This window comes from Chrysemys picta, chromosome 2 (assembly GCF_011386835.1).
Source record: "Chrysemys picta bellii isolate R12L10 chromosome 2, ASM1138683v2, whole genome shotgun sequence".
Lineage (NCBI taxonomy): Eukaryota > Metazoa > Chordata > Testudines > Emydidae > Chrysemys > Chrysemys picta.
Window position 1 is genome coordinate 61,421,881 of NC_088792.1, and position 21,049 is coordinate 61,442,929.

General features: G+C 46.7%; 1 protein-coding gene across 2 annotated transcripts in view; it reads left to right on the forward strand.

Annotated features, from left to right (window-relative positions):
• Positions 1 to 21,049, forward strand: part of LOC112061493 (ATP-dependent translocase ABCB1-like) — a 64,861-nt gene that overhangs the window by 30,196 nt on the left and 13,616 nt on the right. Inside the window, exons 16-22 of one of the 2 annotated variants that reach the window (XM_065583288.1) lie at positions 926 to 1,087; positions 1,983 to 2,222; positions 9,553 to 9,699; positions 10,639 to 10,743; positions 11,915 to 11,992; positions 13,843 to 13,926; positions 16,880 to 17,083. In XM_065583288.1, the coding sequence (XP_065439360.1) occupies positions 926 to 1,087; positions 1,983 to 2,222; positions 9,553 to 9,699; positions 10,639 to 10,743; positions 11,915 to 11,992; positions 13,843 to 13,926; positions 16,880 to 17,083 (1,020 nt within the window). The remainder of the gene's footprint in view (positions 1 to 925; positions 1,088 to 1,982; positions 2,223 to 9,552; positions 9,700 to 10,638; positions 10,744 to 11,914; positions 11,993 to 13,842; positions 13,927 to 16,879; positions 17,084 to 21,049) is intronic. The other variant, XM_065583289.1, reaches the window with a different exon arrangement.

The following is a 21,049-nucleotide window of genomic DNA, read 5'->3' on the forward strand; positions in this document are numbered from 1 at the left end:
ACTGCATAACTTTGATTCCTTCCATAATCACTGTTCATTCTGCTCTCCCTACTCTTGTTTCCTGTGCCTGGGGCCACAACTCCCCCTGACTATGGCAAGGAGAAATTGCAGGCAAAGTCCTGCTCAGCCCCCACAATCCTGGGCTGGAACATGTTTAGTCACTCTGTGGGGATGGTGCATGTGCACTCCTGTCATACAATGCAGCGAGCTCAGGCTGTTTCTTTGGGGAATTTAACTGCTGAACTCTAATAAGTCTCTACTGAGCACATGCAAATTGAAATTTTCAGAGCCTCATAACTCGGCCACATTTGGGCAGATTTTCATGGGAATGGTAAAAGGCACGTCCCTGGTAACAGTGAGACATGCCCATCTCCTCCAAATTTCAAGTCCCTGCTCTCAAGCATTTAGTTGATAAAGCTTCTCAATTAAACAGTTATAAGAATTTTTTAAAATAGGCAAAACAACATTATTTTTCTCTAACCTCATTCTGAGAAATCATTGAACCATTTTTGCTGAAATTTAATAAAAACAAATCAAAATAAACAAACAAACCAGTCTGAGGCAGATACCAGCATGGAAAGTTTCAGCCCAAAGAATTAAATCTTGGCAAAGTTATAAGCATCTGACAACAGGTCTTACAAATGGAAGCGTCAGGCAACCTTAGCTATAGGCATTGGTACCTGCTCAGCCTATACAATTAATCCATGTTTCCCTGTCATTATTATAAACGTGGATTTTGTAATCAGAAGTGTCCTTTGGTTGTTAAATCAGACAGCATGCATGGAAATAATGATCAGCTATAAAGGGCCAGCAGGGCTTTTACACTTGTATTTTCCACACTATCGCTGTTCCGTTAGATAGGGATTTTCTGGGGGGTTTTCACCACATTTTAAAGAAAATCTCTCATTTTTTCCCCCCCTGTAAGGTTAGGGCTGGATGTACCACCATTGTGATAGCTCACCGGCTCTCCACAATCCAGACAGCTGACATTATTGCTGGATTTCACAACGGTGTTGTTGTTGAACAGGGAACACACAATGAACTCATGACACAGAAGGGTGTCTACTATTCTCTTGTGATGCAGCAGGTAATGAGATGTGATAGAGCACTCCTGACTAAATGCTTCAGATTTATTGGCCATTTCTCTACTCCAGAAAATTATCTGTATAACTCACTCACAGGTGCTGATTTTTGTATTTGCTGGTGGGTGCTCCTCCGTCCCCCTCCCCCTCGACCTGTGGACAGGGCCTCGGGGGTGGCAGGGAGGCTGAGCACGGGTGGGACCTCTGGGCAGAGCACAGGCGAGCCTCAGGAGGAAGAGGCTGAGCAAGAGCGGGGCCTCTGGGTCGAATGCGGGTGGGGCCTTGGGGAGGAAGAGGCCAATCGTGGGAGGGACATTGGGGTGGGGCCACAGTCCAGGTGCTGGGGCCCACAAAAGATTATCCAGCCCTGCGAGTGCTGAACACCCCTTTTTTTTTTTGGTGTCTGCTTGAGCCACAGAGCACCCACAGTGTCGGCGCCTATGATCTCACTGATACTGTTGCTGACACATGCAGGTTCTGCACTCAAATGGCTGGGCCATTTTCGCTTTGCAGTTTCTGCATGTTTTCTAGTTGAGTGAAAGTTGATCAGTCAATCTTGTTTATGAGTTGGAAGTGGTTGTTTTTCATCGGTAGCAGTGCTTCACATTTACCTAATGTAATGAGTCAAAAACATAACTGAGCAAAAGAGGTGGATGACATCATCACAGAACTATATAGATGGGGTGGGGGATATACAGAGCCAAATTCTCTGCTGGAGTAAGTTGCAATTGCACCAACTTATACGGGCAGAGAATTTGGCCTATACAAATTACAATGTGAAAGTGACCATGTAACCAAAGTGTTGTTATTTTTGTTTGTTTCCATACCAAGTATACTGTTCCTTCCCCTTGCTGCAAACTGTCTTGTGACTGTGTATCACTGTTCTTTGCTTGTCACTAGGGTCATGGTGGAAACACTCGAAATGAAATGTCAGAAAGTGATGAAGAGACAGAAGATGAAGACTATGAGGAAGAGGATCTAGATGATCTCAGGATGGAGAATCTGACTGATCTTGGTGGTTTTGAAGAACCAGGAATCATTGAGATGGGAAGCATTCCCAAGAGATCCAGAAGACATAAAAGCAGAAAGACCTCGTCTAAGAAAAAGTCATCTGAAAAGAAGAAAACAAAGGAGAAAGAGGTTAATGTTAAAATTCAGTTTAATCCTAAAGTTTAGTGATAGCTAAAGAATAGGAACAAAGGTCATTCTATTTTCTTTTTTAAAAAGGTCTTAAGCCATGTCACATTTGCTATGATCCTGCCATATGAAGCATTGACCTGGGTGAATACTTGAATTGGGAATCTTCAGGGAAAACAAAGATGTAAACAAATCAGTCTCACCTCTTGAGACAGACCCTAGCTCCTGTCCCGCAGGGCTAGCTGGGCTTGGCTGCCTCCTCCGGGAGTTGCAACCTCAGAGGTTGCAGCGCTGCTCAGGTTTGGCCCGGCCCCCTTGATGAGGGGGTCAACCAGGCCAAATTTGTAAGAATGGTGTTCCGACCGTGTGCACCAGGTCACAAAGCCCGGGGGGGCGTAGTTGAGCCCAGCCCACCCAGTGATCCTTAAACACATTCAGATGACCCAATTTTGGGTCACAACCCACCAGTGAAGAAACCCTGTTTTAGGAGCTCTTTTTTATTATAGTACAATCTACTGGTAGAACACGATGCAAACAATAAGCAGCAACTGGATGCATTCTTACAATGTATCACCCAGAAGTCCAGAACACACTTTTTATCTATTCATAACCGTTGCATTTGGGCCCTGTCAAAGGAAATAGATGGCAAGATACATGACTTCAGAATTCATACTGTTTGCAGTAAAGTGAAGAAATCAGATGGGAAGACATGAAATTATTTATGTCACAAAGTTCAGCATGCTTGTATGGTTGAAGTGTGGGCAGGCTTTCCAGTCTCTGAAACACAGGCAAAGATAACCAGGCGAGGTCATCGCAACTGGCTCAAAACCTCATCTAATAATTTGTACCAGTTCCTATGTTTTCATTTCATTTTCCACAACTTCCTCAACAAATGTATGGACATTTTGAATAGTTCAGTGAAGCTGAATTGAGCTGCCATGTATTTTTCAAGGGAGATGAAGCCTAAATCACTGTTTGATATGCCTTTTCCATGCATTTGGTAATGATTCATAGTCTGTATTCTGTAAAAGACAAAACAGACTAACATACTAATTGCCAATTGTATTACTGCTAAATGCTAGACAGATTTTTTTGTGCTCAGAACGGAGAGACTTCTAGGTCGTGTGACAAAGTTCCTCCTCTATACTGGCGGGTCCTGCGCTTATTGGCGGATTTTCTTGCCTCAGAGATTCACCATGTGGGTTGGGGAACAGCCCAGAGACCTTCCCCTCTGGAAGAACCCACAGTCCAGGTCAATTGGGAGGTTTGGGGGGAACCCGGGCCCGCCCTCTACTCCGGGTTCCAGCCCAGGGCCCAGTGGACTGCAGCTGTCTATAGTGCCTCCTGTAACAGCTGCATGACAGCTACAACTCCCTGGGCTACTTCCCCATGGCCTCCTCCAAACACCTTCCTTATTCTCACCACAGGACCTTCCTCCTGGTGTCTGATAACGCTTGTGCTCCTTCATCCTCCAGCAGCACACCCTCTCACTCTCAGCTCCTTGCGCCTCTTGCTCCCAGCTGCTCACACTCGCACCACAAATTGAAGTGAGCTCCTTTTTAAAGCCCAGGTGCCCTGATTAGCCTGCCTTAATTGATTCTAGCAGCTTCTTAATTGGCTCCATGTGTCCTAATTATCCTGCCTGCCTTAACTGGTTCTAGCAGGTTCCTGATTACTCTAGTGCAGCCCCTTCTCTGGTCACTCAGGGAACAGAAAACTACTCATCCAGTGACCAGTATATTTGCCCTCTACCAGACTCCTGCACCCCACTGGTCTGGGTCTGTCACATATCCCTCCCCCCTGCTCAACGCCAAGGGGTTGGGCAGCTTGGGACGCCAGACAGTGCACACGTGACAAGCCATCGGCATTGCCATGACGGCTCCCTGCTCTGTGTTGCACACGGAACTGGAAAGGTTGGAGGGATAAGAACTATCTGGTCACCCTTGTGTTCTTCTCCTTGTTCCGCTGCATCCATTGAAGAGGGGCATGGTCGGTCATGAGGACAAATCTGCGCCCGAGCAGGTAGTAGCGCAATGTTTCCATGGCCCATTTTACAGCGAGGCATTTTCTCTCCACCACTGCATATTTTTGTTCCCTTGGAAGGAGTTTCCGACTGAGGTATAGAATTGGGTGTTCCTCCTCCCTGACCATCTGTGATAGAACGGCCCCCAACCCTACTTCCGATGCATCCATCTGCAGGATAAACTCCTTGATGAAATCAGGGGCTATCAGTACGGGGTTACTGCAGAGGGCAGTCCGTAGGTCTGTGAATGCTTCCTCTGCTGCGTCAGACCATCTCACCAGATCAGGTCCACGGGCTTTCACTAGGTCTGTCAGGGGGCTTGCCCTTGTGGCAAAGTGGGGGATAAATCGTCGGTAATATCCCACCACACCTAGGAACGCCCGGACTTGTTTCTTGCGACTTGGTCAGGGCCAATTTTGGTTGGCCTCTAACTTGTTCACTTGGGCTTTTACCAGACCTTTTCCCACAATGTAGCCAAGATATTTGGCCTCTGTAAACCCTACAGCGCACTTGGCAGGGTTTGCTGTAAGGCCAGCTCACCTGAAGGTATCGAGGACTGCCTCCACCTTCTCCAGGTGGATTTCCCAGTCTGGGGTATGAATGACCACATCGTCCAAGTAGGCAGCAGCATAACTGTTATGCGGGCGTAATAGCTTGTCCATGAGGCACTGGAAGGTAGCTGGGGCCCCATGTAGTCCAAAAGGGAGGACAGTATATTGAAAAAGACCCTCTGGTGTAGAGAATGCAGTCTTTTCCTTTGCGTCTTCTGCAAGGGGAATCTGCCAGTACCCCTTTGTCAAGTCTAGGGTTGTCAAGTATCGGGCATTACCCAGACGGTCCACTAGCTCATCTATGTGAGGTATGGGGTACGCGTCGAACTGGGATACTTCGTTTACTCGCTGGAAGTCGTTGCAAAATCTTGTGGTGCCATCAGGTTTGGGCATCAGCACGATTGGGCTGGACCACTGACTGTGGGATTCTTCGATGATCCCCAACTCCAGCAATTTTTTTACTTCTGCTTTTATTTCCTCCCTTTTTGCTGCTGGCACCCGATAGGGCCTCATTGTTACTCTGGCCCCAGGGTTCGTGACGATGTGGTGATATGTCTCGGTTGTTCGACCTGGTTTTGTTGAGTACACATCTTGGTTCTGGAAGATCATCTCAGACACCTCATTCTTCTGGTCTGGTGTTAAATCGGGAGACACTCTCACCTGTTTGGAAGGCTTGTTTTCCTGGGTTAGGTCTTTTTGGACCGTTGTGCATGCCTCTTGTGCATGCCAGGGTTTCAGAAGGTTAAGGTGATAAATCTGTTCTTGTTTTCTGAGTCCTGGCTGCCGCACCTTGTAGGTTACTTCCCCCAGGGGTTCAACCACCTCATAGGGCCTCTGCCATTGGGCCAGAAGCTTGCTTTCTGCCATGGGTACCAACACCATAACCTGATCCCCTGGTTGGAACTGTCGCACTTTTGCCTGGCGATTGTAATAGGTTCGCTGGGCCTCCTGTGCCTTCTCCAAATGCTCCCATACAATAGGGGTAACCCGGGCTATCCGGTCTCGCATCTGCATTACGTGCTCTGTTATATTTCTCCCCTTATTGGGTTCCTCTTCCCAGATCTCTTTGGCGATATCTAGTATGCCATGGGGATGATGTCCGTATAATAACTCGAAGGGGGAAAACCCAGTTGAGGCCAGAGGTACCTCCCGGGTAGCGAACATAAGGTAGGGTAGTAGGGTGTCCGAATCCTTCCCGTCCCGACTTACCACCTTCCTTATCATAGCCTTGAGGGTTCGGTTAAACCTTTCTACCAACCCGTCAGTCTGCGGATGGTAGACCGAAGTTCTCAGGGTATGTATAAGGAGCCGCGTACAGAGGTCCTTCATTAGCTTTGACATAAATGGGGTTCCTTGGTCGGTTAATATCTCCTTCGGTAGCCCCATTCGGGCAAAGATCCCCACCAGCTCTTTGACTATAGTTTTAGAGGTCGTGTTCCGCAGGGGGTTGGCTTCTGGGTAGCGAGTAGCATAGTCCAAAACAACAAGTATATATTGGTGGCCCCGAGCTGTCTTCTCCAGCGGTCCTACTAAGTCCCTGGCTATTCGCTCGAAGGGGACCTCTATGATGGGAAGGGGTAGTAAAGGTGCCCTCAAGTGGGGATGGGGACTGTGCAGCTGACACTCCAGGCAGGAGGCACAGTACCTCCGCACTTCTTCATGTACTCTGGGCCAGAAGAACCGTCATAAAACTCGTGCCAGGGTCTTCTCTACCCCCAAATGCCTCCCAAAAAGATGACTATGAGCAAGACTTAATACAGCGTTCTGGTGTTTTTGAGGTACTAGCATCTGCTGTACCTTCTGCCCCTGTACTGGTGCAACCCGGTATAAGAGATCCTTCTTCATTATGAAGTAGGGTCCTGGTCCCTGGGTTTTCCCTTCCATGGGGACCCCATCTATTTCAGTCACCTCCTTCCTAATGTTGTCATACCTTGGGTTTTCTGCCTGGTCCCGTCCAAAATTTCCTCTCCTGGGGCTAATCTGCCCAAGATCTAGGGCCCCAGTCTCTGTTGCCTCTACTGGTTCAGAGGCATTAGGGTGGGGGTCAGACTCAGGTTCTTCTCCCTCCTGCATGGCCTCCTTTTCAGCTGCGCGGGTCCGCCTACCTACAAGAGCGACCCTCTGGCTTTGGGTCAGTATTCGGGTTCCCAAGGCCTTAGCTGCCCTTCTTTCCCTTTTTGTCTTTCTACACTGTCTGGGAGTGGAGAACAAATCTGGGGATATTTTAGAGAAGATTGGGGATTGACAGTCTGCTGTGGATGCCTCACCAATTTTAGGGTTCCCATCTTTCTCCAATCCCTCTACCGGGAGTAAGTTTCCAAACCCTGGTAAGTCCCTCTCTATGAGCACTGGGTATGGGAGTTTAGGGACTACCCCTGCTGCTACCTCAGTAGTGTTCCCTTGGATCTCTAGTTTTACTGGGATGGTGGGGTAGTAACTAACTGTCCCATGGACACATGTTATCCCCGTACGTTTAGCCTGTAGCAGCTTACTACACTTCACGAGCTTCCCTGAGATAAGCGTGATAGCACTCCCCGAATCAACCAGTGCCATGGTCCCTACCCCATTTAGTTTCACTGGTCTGGTATACATATGTGGGGTTAGTGAGACCCCCACAAGGTGGATTAGGGAGCATGGATCTGCCCAGCTCCCCAGGTTACACTGCATAGGCTCCTCAGCATTGGGACACTGTGCAGCTATGTGTCCCCACTCCCCGCAGGCATAACATCTGTATGGAGCCCTAGGCGTTCCCCGGTCTCTTGGTTTGGGTAGTCTAACATCACGATCCTCTTCTCCCTCAATGCTCCGATTCCTTGTGGCCTTTGATGGGCCTTCAGCCTCTCTCTTTTTCCACGGCCCTCCTGGTGGACCAGTCATCCGAACTTTAGGGCTCGGTGCTGCTAGTTTAACCCGGGGTGCCTCTTCCTTAACTGGTCGGGTCAGCTCCCTCGCTGTCCTTCGCCTCTCTACCAGGGTGACAACCTCGTCATAGGTGGAGGGTTCGTTCTGGCTTACCCAGGCACGAAGGTCTGGTGGTAGTCCCCTTATGTATCGGGCGATGACCAGAACTGCTAGTATCTTTTCCGGACTCGGGGACTCTGTTTGCAACCACTTTTGTGCAAGATGGATGAGGTCATACAATTGGGACCGCGGGGTTTTGTCTTCCTGGTACCTCCAACCATGATACTGCTGGGCCCGCACTGCTGTCGTTACCCCAGATCTGGCCAGGATCTCTGCTTTCAGCTGGGGGTAATCTGCCGCAGCCTCTTCAGGCAGATCATGGTAGGCCTTCTGGGCCTCCCCACACAGGAATGGGGCAAGGATGCCAGACCACTGATCTTGAGGCCAGGCCTCCCATAGGGCTGTCCCCTCAAAGGCCAGAAGGTATGCCTCTATATCATCCTCCCATGTCATTTTCTGCAGCCAATGGCTGGCCTGTATGAGCCGCGTCCCATCATGGCCGAGATTCAGCTCTGTAAGGGACTTTACCTGGTTTACCTGTTCCCGCAACATAGCTCGATTTTGAGCAGCCTGGTCCATCAACAGGCGATTAGTCTCTTGCTGCAGCCGCACTGTCTCCTGTTGGGTGGCTGCCTGGATATGGGTAGCCTCCTGCTGGGCCTCCATAGCTTGTATCAGTGCCCGCACTACATCATCCATTGTGGTGAAAAAAATAAACCCTCTCCCTTTTTTTTTTTTTTTACATCACCCTTCTTCTTCCGCTGCGCTGTGCACCCCAAGATCCCACTTCTCACACTAGTGTGACAAAGTTCCTCCTCTATCTTGGTGGGTCCTGTGCTTATTGGCAGATTTTCTTGCCTCAGAGATTCACCATGTGGGTTGGGGAACAGCCCAGAGACCTTCCCCTCTGGAAGAACCCACAGTCCAGGTCAATTGGGAGGTTTGGGAGGAACCCGGGCCCGCCCTCTACTCTGGGTTCCAGCCCAGGGCCCTGTGGACTGCAGCTGTCTATAGTGCCTCCTGTAACAGCTGCATGACAGCTACAACTCCCTGGGCTACTTCCCCATGGCCTCCTCCAAACACCTTCCTTATTCTCACCACAGGACCTTCCTCCTGGCGTCTGATAATGCTTGTGCTCCTCAGTCCTCCAGCAGCACACCCTCTCAGCTCCTTGCGCCTCTTGCTCCCAGCTCCTCACTCTCGCACCACAAACTGAAGTGAGCGCCTTTTAAAACCCAGGTGCCCTGATTAGCCTGCCTTAATTGATTCTAGCAGCTTCTTCTTAATTGGCTCCACGTGTCCTAATTATCCTGCCTGCCTTAACTGGTTCTAGCAGGTTCCTGATTACTCTAGTGCAGCCCCTGCTCTGGTCACTCAGGGATCAGAAAACTACTCATCCAGTGACCAGTATATTTGCCCTCTACCAGACTCCTGTACCCCACTGGTCTGGGTCTGTCACAGTCGTTATAATGATTCATGTGTTAAAGTTGCAATCCACGGTCACTGACCCTATTTGACATTTCACTGAACTATATAGACCCCATCCCATCCACCCCCCAGTTAGCCTTTTGTTAAATTTATGCCTGCAGATTTTTTTGTCTTGCGATTGCAGTTTTAAGACCTTAAATTACAGAGCGGCAAATCTTCAATATGTTTGCTCACTCAGTGTGCACATTGGAGGCCGGGGCGAATTATCTGTGAACAGTTGCTAGGACAGTTTATTGGTTTACCCCCTAGCTGAGGAAATTGTCATGTTCCACAACTTTCAGTGAACAGTTGAATTTTCTCTCTTACGTAGGAGGAAAATCTCCCGGCTGTGCCTTATTCCAGAATTCTGGCTCTGAACAAACCTGAGTGGCTGCATATATTCTTTGGCGTGATTGCTGCTGCCTTCTCTGGTGGCATCCACCCTGCATTTTCTGTTCTATATGGAAAAATCATTGGGGTAAGTTCAGAACTGTATGGTAAACTAACTTGAGCCAGGCACAAATGCAGAACTTTAAATCCTGCCTGACCCTCCATCTCTAGTGATGCCTTAGAGCCTCCTTCTACTTCCACTGTCACTGAACTCTACAAGTCTTTCCATTGACTTTAGTAGGAACTTGATCAAGCCCTTGATCTCATCTCCCCACTTGAGACTTCTTGCCTATTTTCCAGCCCTGTATTTGGAATGACTTCACCTTTCCAGTGAAGCAAATCACCTTCCCTTATCAAACTCACAGTTTTCATTTACCACTCTCCACTGTTGTGCAGACTCCCTGCCTTGTACCTGACCCTGCTCTTTGCATTGTACCCATTCTCTTCAGACAGTAAGCTCCCTCAAGGTACCTTGCATTCCAACATGGTTGTAAGTACCAGGGACATCCATGGGATGGTCTGAATAATTAACCCCTTAATTCCTGAATCATTGCAGGAAAGAAATGGAGTCTTCCTTTGGATTCCAGTATATGATTGTTGGAAGCTGCTGGGAGTTGGAGCAGCAGCCAGGGAGAATGGTTGGAGCAAGATGTTTAGGGAATCTTTTATCTTCAGGCAAGAGAAGAGGGGTAGTCAGCTGGAAGGGAGGTGGATGGTCTGTCGGAGTGACAGCATTCAGTGAAAGGCAGATAAAAGCTGGTGAAGTGGCAGCTTGGATGCAGGGTTTAATGGGACTGCAGCTCCCAGGCAAATGAGGAGAGGGTCTGGTGGAGGGCTGGAGAAGGAGCAGCTGATGAGAGGCAGGTCAGCCGGGAGAGGTGGAGTGACCTCCAGCCAGCAGCAGAAAGCTGAGAGGTGGTAGAGTTCAGGTGCCGGGGAAGAGCTGAGAGGAGGTGAAGTTCAATAGTTTGTACAGTGTTTCCGGAGCTATTGTAACTGGTGATCACTTTGTGCTTTTCTTACATAGGCTTTTCAAGAAACAGATGCTGAAAAAAGGAGCAAAAACACCACATTGCTTTCTTTAATGTTTCTTGTACTGGCAGTGATCAGCTTAGTAACACACATAATCCAGGTAAACTTCACTACATTGAAAAGTCAAAGCTGAGTATTTGGTCACATACATTATGGTCAAGATTTTCAGATCTCGTTGAGAGGTATGTTGGGGACATAATGCAACTTTGTATTCACTGTGTTTCTGAGAAACTATTCCAGAGCCAAGCCACACTGAATGACTCAAGTGGCTGGTATGGAATACAGAGCCTTACCCTTCCCGATTGCCAGTTACAAAGCAGCCCAGGGCCTCAATGCCTGAAAGGTGCTGCTGACCGTTCTGTGTCCTAGGGGGAATGCGTTTGGGCACAGCCCAGTTCCACTACATTGGTGTGTACATTACAAAAACCACCGGCCCAGTCGGCACTGTTAGATAGCAGAGTGAGTAGTGTTGTGGAAAAACGACCACACGTTGTGTTTGGATCAGAACACAGCCTGAGGCTTCTTTTATTAATTACAAGTGTGCAGGGGGTGACTGGTATTGGAACTGTCCCCCCGATTTGAGAAACACACAAGCTTTTAAAGCTTAAAACCACAAAGAAATTACACATACTTTTCATGTTAATTACCTTATTTGGGCTACATTGCAAAATTTATACAGGTCAAAAATCAAAAAGAACAATCATCTCCCTTATTTGGCCTTTTGTGTTATTGTTATTCCCAATCTAGTTCTTCTGCGGTGTGACTTTTCTAATGCTTTCATTGCGGTTATATATTTCATAAACTTGGCTATTGCAAATTTATTGTGTTTGGGGACTTTCCATTTCGCCTTCTCATGCCCCCTATACACAGAAAGCCATTGTTCTGTTCTGGGGACTTTCCATTCCGCTTTGCCTCCTTATGCCCCTTACACACAGAAACAAGCTCGGCTAATACTTAAGGCCAACTAGCTTGACCAAAGTTTTAAAGGCCCTCTTTAGATTTTCCTCTACAGTAGTGAGGCTAAGGAATGAGTAAGCAGGAAAGGTGACTCCATTGCTGACCTCTGCAACTGGCTGCAGAAGCATGTGGGTGGGGCAGTACGATGAAACTTCAGTTTCCAGGAATGTGTGTGGTACCTTTCACCAGCTTGAAATTAACATGTCAAACCATATCCCAAAACACTGTGTAGGTTCTGTAAACTGTGTGGCTGAATGGCCACACAGCCCAGCACATTCAATTCAACTGTTTTATTTCCCATTCTCCTTTTTCAGGGATTCACGTTTGCAAAGTCTGGGGAAGTTCTGACCAAGAGATTGCGATCTTTGTCATTCAAGGCATTGCTTCAGCAGGTATGGGTCACGTTTCTGGGTCAGAGCAATAGACAGCAAATATGCAGCACTCCTGCTATGTGAGCCAGATGGCTTTTGTGGGCTGATGTTTGTATAACACCATGAAAGTTTCTGGTTCCATGCGGCCTGTGTAGAGCCTCCCTCCAATACAGCTTCGAGAGAACCCATCCTTTTAGTGAAACTTTAACAATGCACAAGCGGCAAGTCTCTGAGCACATGCGCAGGGTCGGCTCCAGGCACCAGCCGACCAAGCACGTGGTTGGGGCGGCACCTTGTAAGGGGCGGCCAATCTTTGGGTGGCGGGGCGGTGCTCAGGGTTGTTGGGGTTTTTTTGGTTCAACAGGGCGGCGCTTGGTTTTTTTGTTTGTTTGTTTGTTTCAGCGGGGCACGGTGGCCCTCGGGAGGCTTGTTTCAGTGGTGCGGTGCTGGGAGGGGGTTGTTTCGGCGGGGCAGGGCAGCGCTCGGGGGGGGTTGTTTCGGCGGGGCAGGGTGGCGCTCGGGGGGGGTTGTTTCGGCGGGGCAGGGTGGCGCTCAAGGGGGGTGTTTCGGCGGGGCAGGGCAGCGCTGGGAGGGGGTTGTTTCGGCGGGGCAGGGCAGCGCTCGGAGGGGGGGTGTTTCAGCGGAGCGGCACTGCTTTTTTTTTTTTTTTTTTTTGCTTGGGGCGGCAAAAAAGTTAGAGCCGGCCCTGCACATGCACGAAACAAAATAAAGCCAAAGCATGTACAAATTAACTCAGTGTGGCTAGGAGAGCTGTCTAATTTTGATGCCATCTCTTTCAATATCGACCATACTGAAGAGTGTATAAAGCATGCACGTATCTGAGTGCATTGATATATTTGTAAAGATTAACAAAACCAGAAGTTAAATCTCTATCTGACCCTGATGGTCATGATATAAATGTTTAGATAAATAGGTTTAGGTCTGTTTGCATCAAACTCCATAGCAAACGGACCATATCATAACAGGTATAGGGTCTCAAAGCATTATCTTTGCTCACTAGAGTGGTTTCTCTAGTCAAGATGACTAGCTGGATCGGGAATGATTTACAATAATAATATTGCAACATGATTCTCCTTGGATACTCCCTGCTGATGGATCCCTGGGAAAGAACACACCTCTATTTGTTCCTTGCAGAGGATTCTCTGTGGGTGAACGATTAGGCACCCTGCACACCCATTGGTAGCACTTGGTATCATGGGGTTGTGCATATGCCCAGGAGCATTCTAAGGGGATAGGGGAAGAGAGGGAAATTACACAAAAATCCAAACCTCTCCTTCTTTTCCACTACCTTTAAGGATAATAAAGCTGATTATCCTCCCACATGCACCCATATCGATCAGGAATAGCTCTACAGAAGTCAGTGTAATATAAAAGGTGTAGGAGAGGAGCACTGTGCCTATCAGATGTTGGTATGGGCGTGGAAGACACTCTCATTATGGTGCAAAAAGAACGAGGAGTACATGTGCCACAAGTACTCCTCGTTCTTTTTCCTGATACAGACTCACACGGCTACCACTTTGAAACCTGTCATTATGGTGCATGACACGTACTTGACTCTAAATTCTATAATCTTTGCAGTTGTTAGCACCTGGATTGTTAACAGTTTAATGTTCTGAGAGTAAGAAAAGTTTATGTAAGATGGTTTTCAGTATATCTGACAAATGTTATTCATCACAAAAGAAGAGTGAGTAGCTTAGTGCTTATGTTGGCTCTCTCTCTTCCCCACACACACATGCTAGTCAAGCTTTAAATGTTCATACATTGTACTAATGACCCTGACAAGTCTGAGTTACGATAAGAACATTTCATTTGCAAAAGCAAAAATAACTGACCCATCTATTCCCTTGCAGGAGATTGGGTGGTACGACGATCCTAAAAATGCCATAGGGGTTTTGTTAACCAGACTAGCTACAGATGCTTCACAAGTCAAAGGGGTATGTTTGTTTTTTTTGTATGTTTTGCTTACAAATATGAATTGCAGTGTTGGCAAGGCACGATGGAGTTATTTTGGAAAACGAGTTGGTAAATCTACTCTAGCGACTGGCTGACACATTTAAATAGCACACTATCAATGTCTTGGAAACAGTTTCACTAGTCCCAAATTATGACGATTAACAAAGCTTCGGCAGATGTTCGTACACCTTCCATTTCCTTGTTGTAAGCGGCTAAGTAAACAACTTAGTAACTTTAAAAATAAGTCATGTCCAAGGGACAGTGTAAGCACTTCTGCACCACTTAAACTGCATGATGGAGCAGTTTTCAGTGTATCAAGTTGCCCTAAAGCCCCACTTTGGTTGCTTGGAGGGGCTGTAGTGTGGGAGAATTGCATTTCAGCCAATGCCCTGGCCTCATGTTGACATGGGTAGATTTCTTCTTCCCAGCTCTGTCCACTGCATTTCACACAGGAAGCCTGTTTATGTGGGCTTTATGGGGTGACGTGAGTTGTCATTAATACAGAGTATCAGTGATGGCAGAAGCACGAGGGACTGTGTGACTTTGGGAAGTGGGGTAGCATAGGAGCCACTGAAAATCCTGCAGGTAAGTGGCAAATTCTGCAGAATTTGCCAATCTCCCCTTTTCTCCCACCACATGACCCCATCAAAAAAAATCGGAAGAAAAAAATCAGCCATACTTTTTAAAATAAATTCACTCATGAGCAAAGAATAATAAGTTTCCTGATTTATTCAATAGTTTAAAGTAAAATTAAATTTCTACTTCACTTGTCTGGAAAAAAAAAATCCTTCCTCAACTCCCGGACTCACTACATCCTCAGACTCACTAGATTTCATACTCCCTCCCATCTCCTCTTTACTGGCCAGCACAGAGTGGGAATCAATCAAATATTTGATGGAACGTACAATTACTTGAAAATTTAAAAACTGCAACTTAATTCTTGAGGGTAAGGTCCATCATCCCAGCTGTCAAGGTAAAACAGGAAGAAGGTGGTGCATGGGATCCAAACTATAAAAAAACTTAATAGATCAAAATGAACATCAAAACATTGCATTCTCCGGAGCAGTGTTTCTCAACCAGCTGCGAGCAGGTTTCAGGGGGTCTGCCAAGCAGGGCCAGCATTAGACTCGCTGGGGCCAAGGGCAGAAAGCCAAAGCCCCACCTCATGGGGCTGACGTCCAGGGCCCTGAGCCCCACCACATGGGGATGAAGCCAAAGCCTGAACAATGTAGCTTCGCGGGGGCCCCTGTGACATGGGGCCCCAGGTAATTGCCCTGCTTGCTACCCCATAATGCAGCTTTTATATGCAGAAAACCAGTTATTGTGGCTCAGATGGACCATGATGTTTTTATAGCATGTTGGGGAGGCCTCAAAAAGAAAAAGGGTGAGAACCCCTGCTCTGGAGAACAAAGAAATATCAGTGAGTGAGAGACAAGGTGGGTGAGGTAATATCTTGTATTGGACCAACTTCTGTTGGTGAGAGAGGCAAGCGTTCGAGTTTACACAGAGCTCTTCGTTAGGTTTTCTTCACCAACAGAAGTTCGTCCAATAAAAGATATTACCTGACCTACCTTGTCTCCGTAATAGCCTGGAACCAACACGGCTACTGCTAAGTAAGTGGGTAGCCATATGTTGTGCTAGCTGAAGTCTCAAAGTGATCTTTATGTATAAGCCCCTAGAGTATATGGCAATAATTCATTTTGCCATTGGTTGGTTTTATAATTTTATTGAACACAAAAGTCTCTTGAGGGCAGGAAAGCCTCTGGCTAGCAAAGAAAGACTCATACTTCCCACCCAAGGTTTTCTTGGTTTGTCCACAGTACGATATTTGAAAGATGGATTGTTTCCACAAAACTTTCCATTTCATCTGCAGGCATGAGTAGAACTGGCCAATATGTTTTCAGTGAATGGTATTTTTGCTGAAATATGTATTTTTAGGGGCCCCAAATCTATTCATGAATTCAGGTAAAATTTGACTAATAGTCAAAAGAGATAGGAAGGGAGATTTGATTTAAGTCTAAAAGTTTCATTTTGACCATTTAAACATATGCCATTTCTACTTTTGTTTTGAAATGGCATTTCATTTTCAAATTTGACCAAATAAAAAAGAGGAGAAAAACACCACAAAATGGCCAAATCAATAGAAAAAAATTGTGTGTGTGCGGGGTGAGGTGGGGGGGTGAGGAGGGGGCGGAGTTTTTAGTCAACCAAAATGTTTTGGTAAACTTGAAATTATTATTTGTTATTCAACAAAAAAATGTTTTTTTTTAAATTGTTTCAGATCTAATCAAATCAATTTTTCCCCCGATTTTCCAGTTTGGCCCCCAGCTGGAAAATCCACTATTTGCTCAGCTGAGCCATGAGTATTGTCACAGTTTACACAGATCCGATGTGCCAATTATCACTTTTACATTTCTTGATGACATGGATGTGCAGATCCTCAGGGAGAGAAGAGCTCTTTGGTGTGAACGCTCATTTCCTGCTGCTAACACTGCTGAAAACAAAGTGCCTAATTAAAGGAACCTGCAGCTTCCATTATCTCCAGCTGATGTACAGCACCTATGAAAATCAGGCCCTAGATACCTTAAGCTGGGCACCCAATAGCTGAAATGCCCCAAATTAGAGGCTGTTGGCTCTTCTTGATTTCTGTGCCTTGTTGCAGCACAGGAGGGCCCTGATATTTTTTGTTGAATTGAGCCCATGTGGCCACATCTTCATCAGGCTTCCTGAACCTAACCCACAGCTAGGGGTATTTGCATATGTAATTGTCCATGTGGGTTTTTGCATATACAATTGTCCATTTTAAAAGCACAACATTTATGATTCTTCTCCCTCTGAATATTTGATCCTGAGTGAACAATGATTTAATACATTTGATCTCTATTTTGTGTGTCAGGAATTAACTCTAACTTTGGACTCTTTTGCTTTTAATAGGCTACTGGAAGCCGACTTGGCTTGTTCACTAAGACTGCCTCTACCCTTTTGCCCGCCATCATTATTGCTTTTGTATATGACTGGCGATTAACTTTGCTTATCCTGGCCTGCATTCCTTTCCTTATTGCTGCAAGTGCTATTCAACTGAGCTCTGTGGCTGGTCATGCATCAAAAAATCAAAAAGCTTTGGAAGAGGCCGGCAGAGTAAGATCTCCAATATAAACTAAATGGGTATAATGTTATATCGTTCTAAGGACAACATTGTCAGTGATGGTCTTCTATAGAAATTTCTCTGAAAATATATTAAATAAAACAGTGATAAAGAGAGACACTCTATTATAGTGGGATGCTAGCTCCACTCTAGTTTAGGTTGAGGATGACTTTTCTTATTGCTTTAAAATCCACACAGTTACTCGTATTGCCTTGAAATTCAATGGCAAAAAAATTATGTTAACACAAAGTTAAGGTTGCTTGGTGGCATGTTTTCCCTTTGGAGAACCTTGAGTTGAGCAAAACTCAAACTTCTGAACATCAGGATTTGCAGAGTTAAGGTTGTCCATGCAACCTTAACTCTGCCCTCCTTCAGTAATTCCCCAATACTGTTAACACAAGTAGTATGTGCCCAGGGGATCTGGGTGGGTTTGTACTCATGCGCCTAGCTCAAGCCACTGCTCCTGCCACCCTAGCTATGCACAGTGGGTACATCTATGTGAGCTGGGACTCGCACCTCCCAGCTAAAGTGTAGGACTACTGTTACATACAGGATACCATCTCAACCTACACTTTCACTTAGCCATCCTGAAAGCATTAGAATCCTTTCAAATTCCACCTCACAGCTGGCAATATCCTTTGTAATTAAAGTCCCGTGCCCTGTTACTGACATAACCTACACAGTTCCACATAGAACTGAGACATACTTCATCCTGAAGGTACACATGCACCTCCTGCCTTTCCACACACACACACACACACACACACACACACAGATCTCCTCATATCTCAGTCACAGCTCTGTCACACATCTCCAAGTCATCCATAGATCCCGCTAACACACCTACCAAGCAGAGCTAACTACTTCCTCTGCTCTTCAGTTCAGCTCCATCTGCCACTGAGCACACTCACTTTGCCTGGAGTGTGCATAGATAATAAATGCTTAGATTGCTCATATGCCAGCTCGCTACTGAAAATACCCTTTCTAATATAGCCCCTGTGCCCTTCTAATGATATAAGGTACACAATTCTGCATTGTACTGATGCTCACAGGATCCTGAAGGTACATACCTAGCTCCTCCCTTTTTTCAGACATCAGAGGGTGGCAAACACAGAGTTCCTCCTGTCCTAAGTTCTGATGTCTCACACACCTCAGAGTGATCCACATGTCCTCACATCACCAACACACTTACCAAGCAGGCCCAACTACTGTCTCCACCGTCTAGTGTAGGTACATGTAGCATCCTGATTGCATCTGGAGTATATGCAAACAATTCCCCTTGGTTACTGCCAGCTGTAGAGAACAGATGGAACATGGGGTGGGCAGCCTTTTTTTTTTTTTTTTGTCTTGTCCTGTAATATTGTTAGATGGAATCCTGTGGGTGACAGTGAATGGGCTGTAAAAGGAGGTGAAGAGCTTGTACATGTCGGCAGCTGCAGGGTTGGCAGAGCAAAGCTATGTGTGTTAACTGGGAACTGCGGAAAGAGGGCAGAGGTAAGCCTGCATGGACAACCTTACTTGTGTATCTCCTGGTTTTCAGTAGTTTGAGTTTTGTTCCACACAGCATTCTGCAGGGGTACGACATACCCCCAAGAAACCTTAATTCTGCATTTAACATTGTTCTTTGCCATGGAATTTCCAAGGTTTTTTTTTTGACCAGGAAAAGCTCTGGTGGCGTTAGGAGGTAGTGGCCATATAGGCAGTTGTACATCTAGTGTTCCACAATTAGCATTCTGAGCCAGCTGCACCCCCTGACACACACATTCATCAGCTGTGCCTCACCAGCCCTGCTTCAGCACACCTCCCCCGCCATACCTCTGACCCAGTCACTGCATTCCCCCGTCCCCACTACCATACAGAGGCCTCCCTATTGCAAGCAGGGACCACCTCTCCCTGAAGTTTTCACTCCCTGTGTACTAACTTGTCTATTACTGTCACTTCCTCCCTCCTCTAATCTGACTCACATGCAGTGGGGTGAAGGACAGCTGTGTTGCAGTGGCATAGTGTTCCTGGTCATGTTTCAGAATGGCTAGAGGGTGGAGTTTGTAGCAGGCTGGTGGGAGAAATCACAGATAGGGTTTGTGTTCCAAAACACCGACAATTTTATGTTTGAGAGAAAAATCCTCTTACCCCTTTCCAAGATATACCCCATCTCCAAGAACAGTGCGGTGTCAGAGCTTGTAATGGTTTCTGGTAGGCCATGAACTCTCCAATTAATGTGCGTCCAGTAGGTTTCCTGTAGTGTTGGGGTGCACTGACAGAGCTGGGAGGTGCAGCGGGTCAGGTGCACTGGTAGAGGTGGGGTATAGGAAGGTTGGGGTACACTGGAAGGGCTGGGGCTGCAGGAAAGTTGGGGTACATGGGGGGTTGGGGTGCAAAGACAGCTGTGGGATGCAGGGGGTTAGGATGCCAAGACCAAGCTGGGGGTTGGGGTGCAGGAAGGTTGAGGTGCAGGATGGCTTGAGTTTATTGGCAAAGGGGGCACATGGGTTGCAGTGCATGGCTGAGGGGTGCACTGGCAGAGCTGGGGGGTCACATGCCTCCATCACCTGAACCGCTTATCTCCCCTACCACCTATTCCTAGTTACCCCAATCCACCCTCCCAGCAGGGTTGCCAATTCTGGTTGAACCTATTCCTGGAGGTTTCGTCACATGACACAATCTTTAAAGATTAATCTTTAATTCCTGAAAAACAACGAGGAGTCTGGTGGCTTTGTGAATACAGACTAACACGGCTACTCCTCTGATACTTTAATTCCGGGAAACTCCAGGACAATCCTGGAGGTTTGGCAACCCTCATTCCAAGAAAGTTTATACATCCAATTTTCCACCCAAATGCTTTGATTGCATTTCTCCCAAAATGAAATTACCTCCTATGACTCTCACATTGTAGCAAACTCCAGCCACTCATTTCAAAATTCCTTTTGTCTTAGGTGGGTGTTGTAATTAACTTATCTTTAGTAGTGTTAATTGAAGGGTGAGTTCACAGCCATCCAGTGGTCTATGATTCATCTTCCAGTCCTTAGTATCTACCTATGAATTCTAGATCTAGAGTTCTAGCTCTAAATTTTGGGGTTTTTTTAACACCCACCACCTAGAAACTTTTTTTTAAAAATGGCTGTTTTTAGGGCTTCTATCTCCAGAACGTCTGGCTCAACGGATGTCAAGTTTAGGTCACTAACCCTACCCTGCCATCGCCTGAGGTGCACCACTATAAACTGGTGAACCTTATGGGGGTGCAAGATACCTGTAGTGATCCAAACTTGGGGTCATTTGACCAAGGGGTTCACGAGATGTTGTTTCCCGTCCAATAATCAGCTTTTCTAAAGGTTCGTTCTAGAAATGTTTTTTGCCCACATCTAGAGATCAGACCACGGGTCTGATCCTGGCACAAGGGTCTCACTCACTTGAGGGTGACCCCAGAGAATGCATGGCATCCACTAGCCCTTTGGGGGAAGCAAGATTCAGAACATTATCAGCAAAAGAGTTTGGCCATCCACGTAGGCTCTTGAGTAAAGGTCAAGCACTCCACAAGTTACACTGAGCACGTATGTAAAGCGAACCCCAAAGGATTTGCAGATAGAATATGGTCAAAGCAGCTAGATAGACTGAAGAGATGCACAGTAAGTGTTTGTTCCTGAACTCCCCCAGCTAGTGACAGTTCACGGCCCCCCTTTGCTGAAAACCTGGGAAAGCTTGGCTGGCACGTTGCTAAAATCTGTTACTATCAGGCTTTTATTTTGGAGGGGGGTGTAATGTCATCAAATTATTTTTGTTTTAAAATATCGGCGTGCAAATGCTTGCTGGCAAGAGAGGAGCATTTTAGGGGATAGAGGAGTTAGGGAAACAGGGTGAGAGGGGTTTCGGGCTGCACGGAGAAGAGGGGGGATTATGGGGAGGGAGATAAATGGGAACAGGTGGTAGAGGAGGTTGGGTTTGGGGAATGGATACTGGGAAGC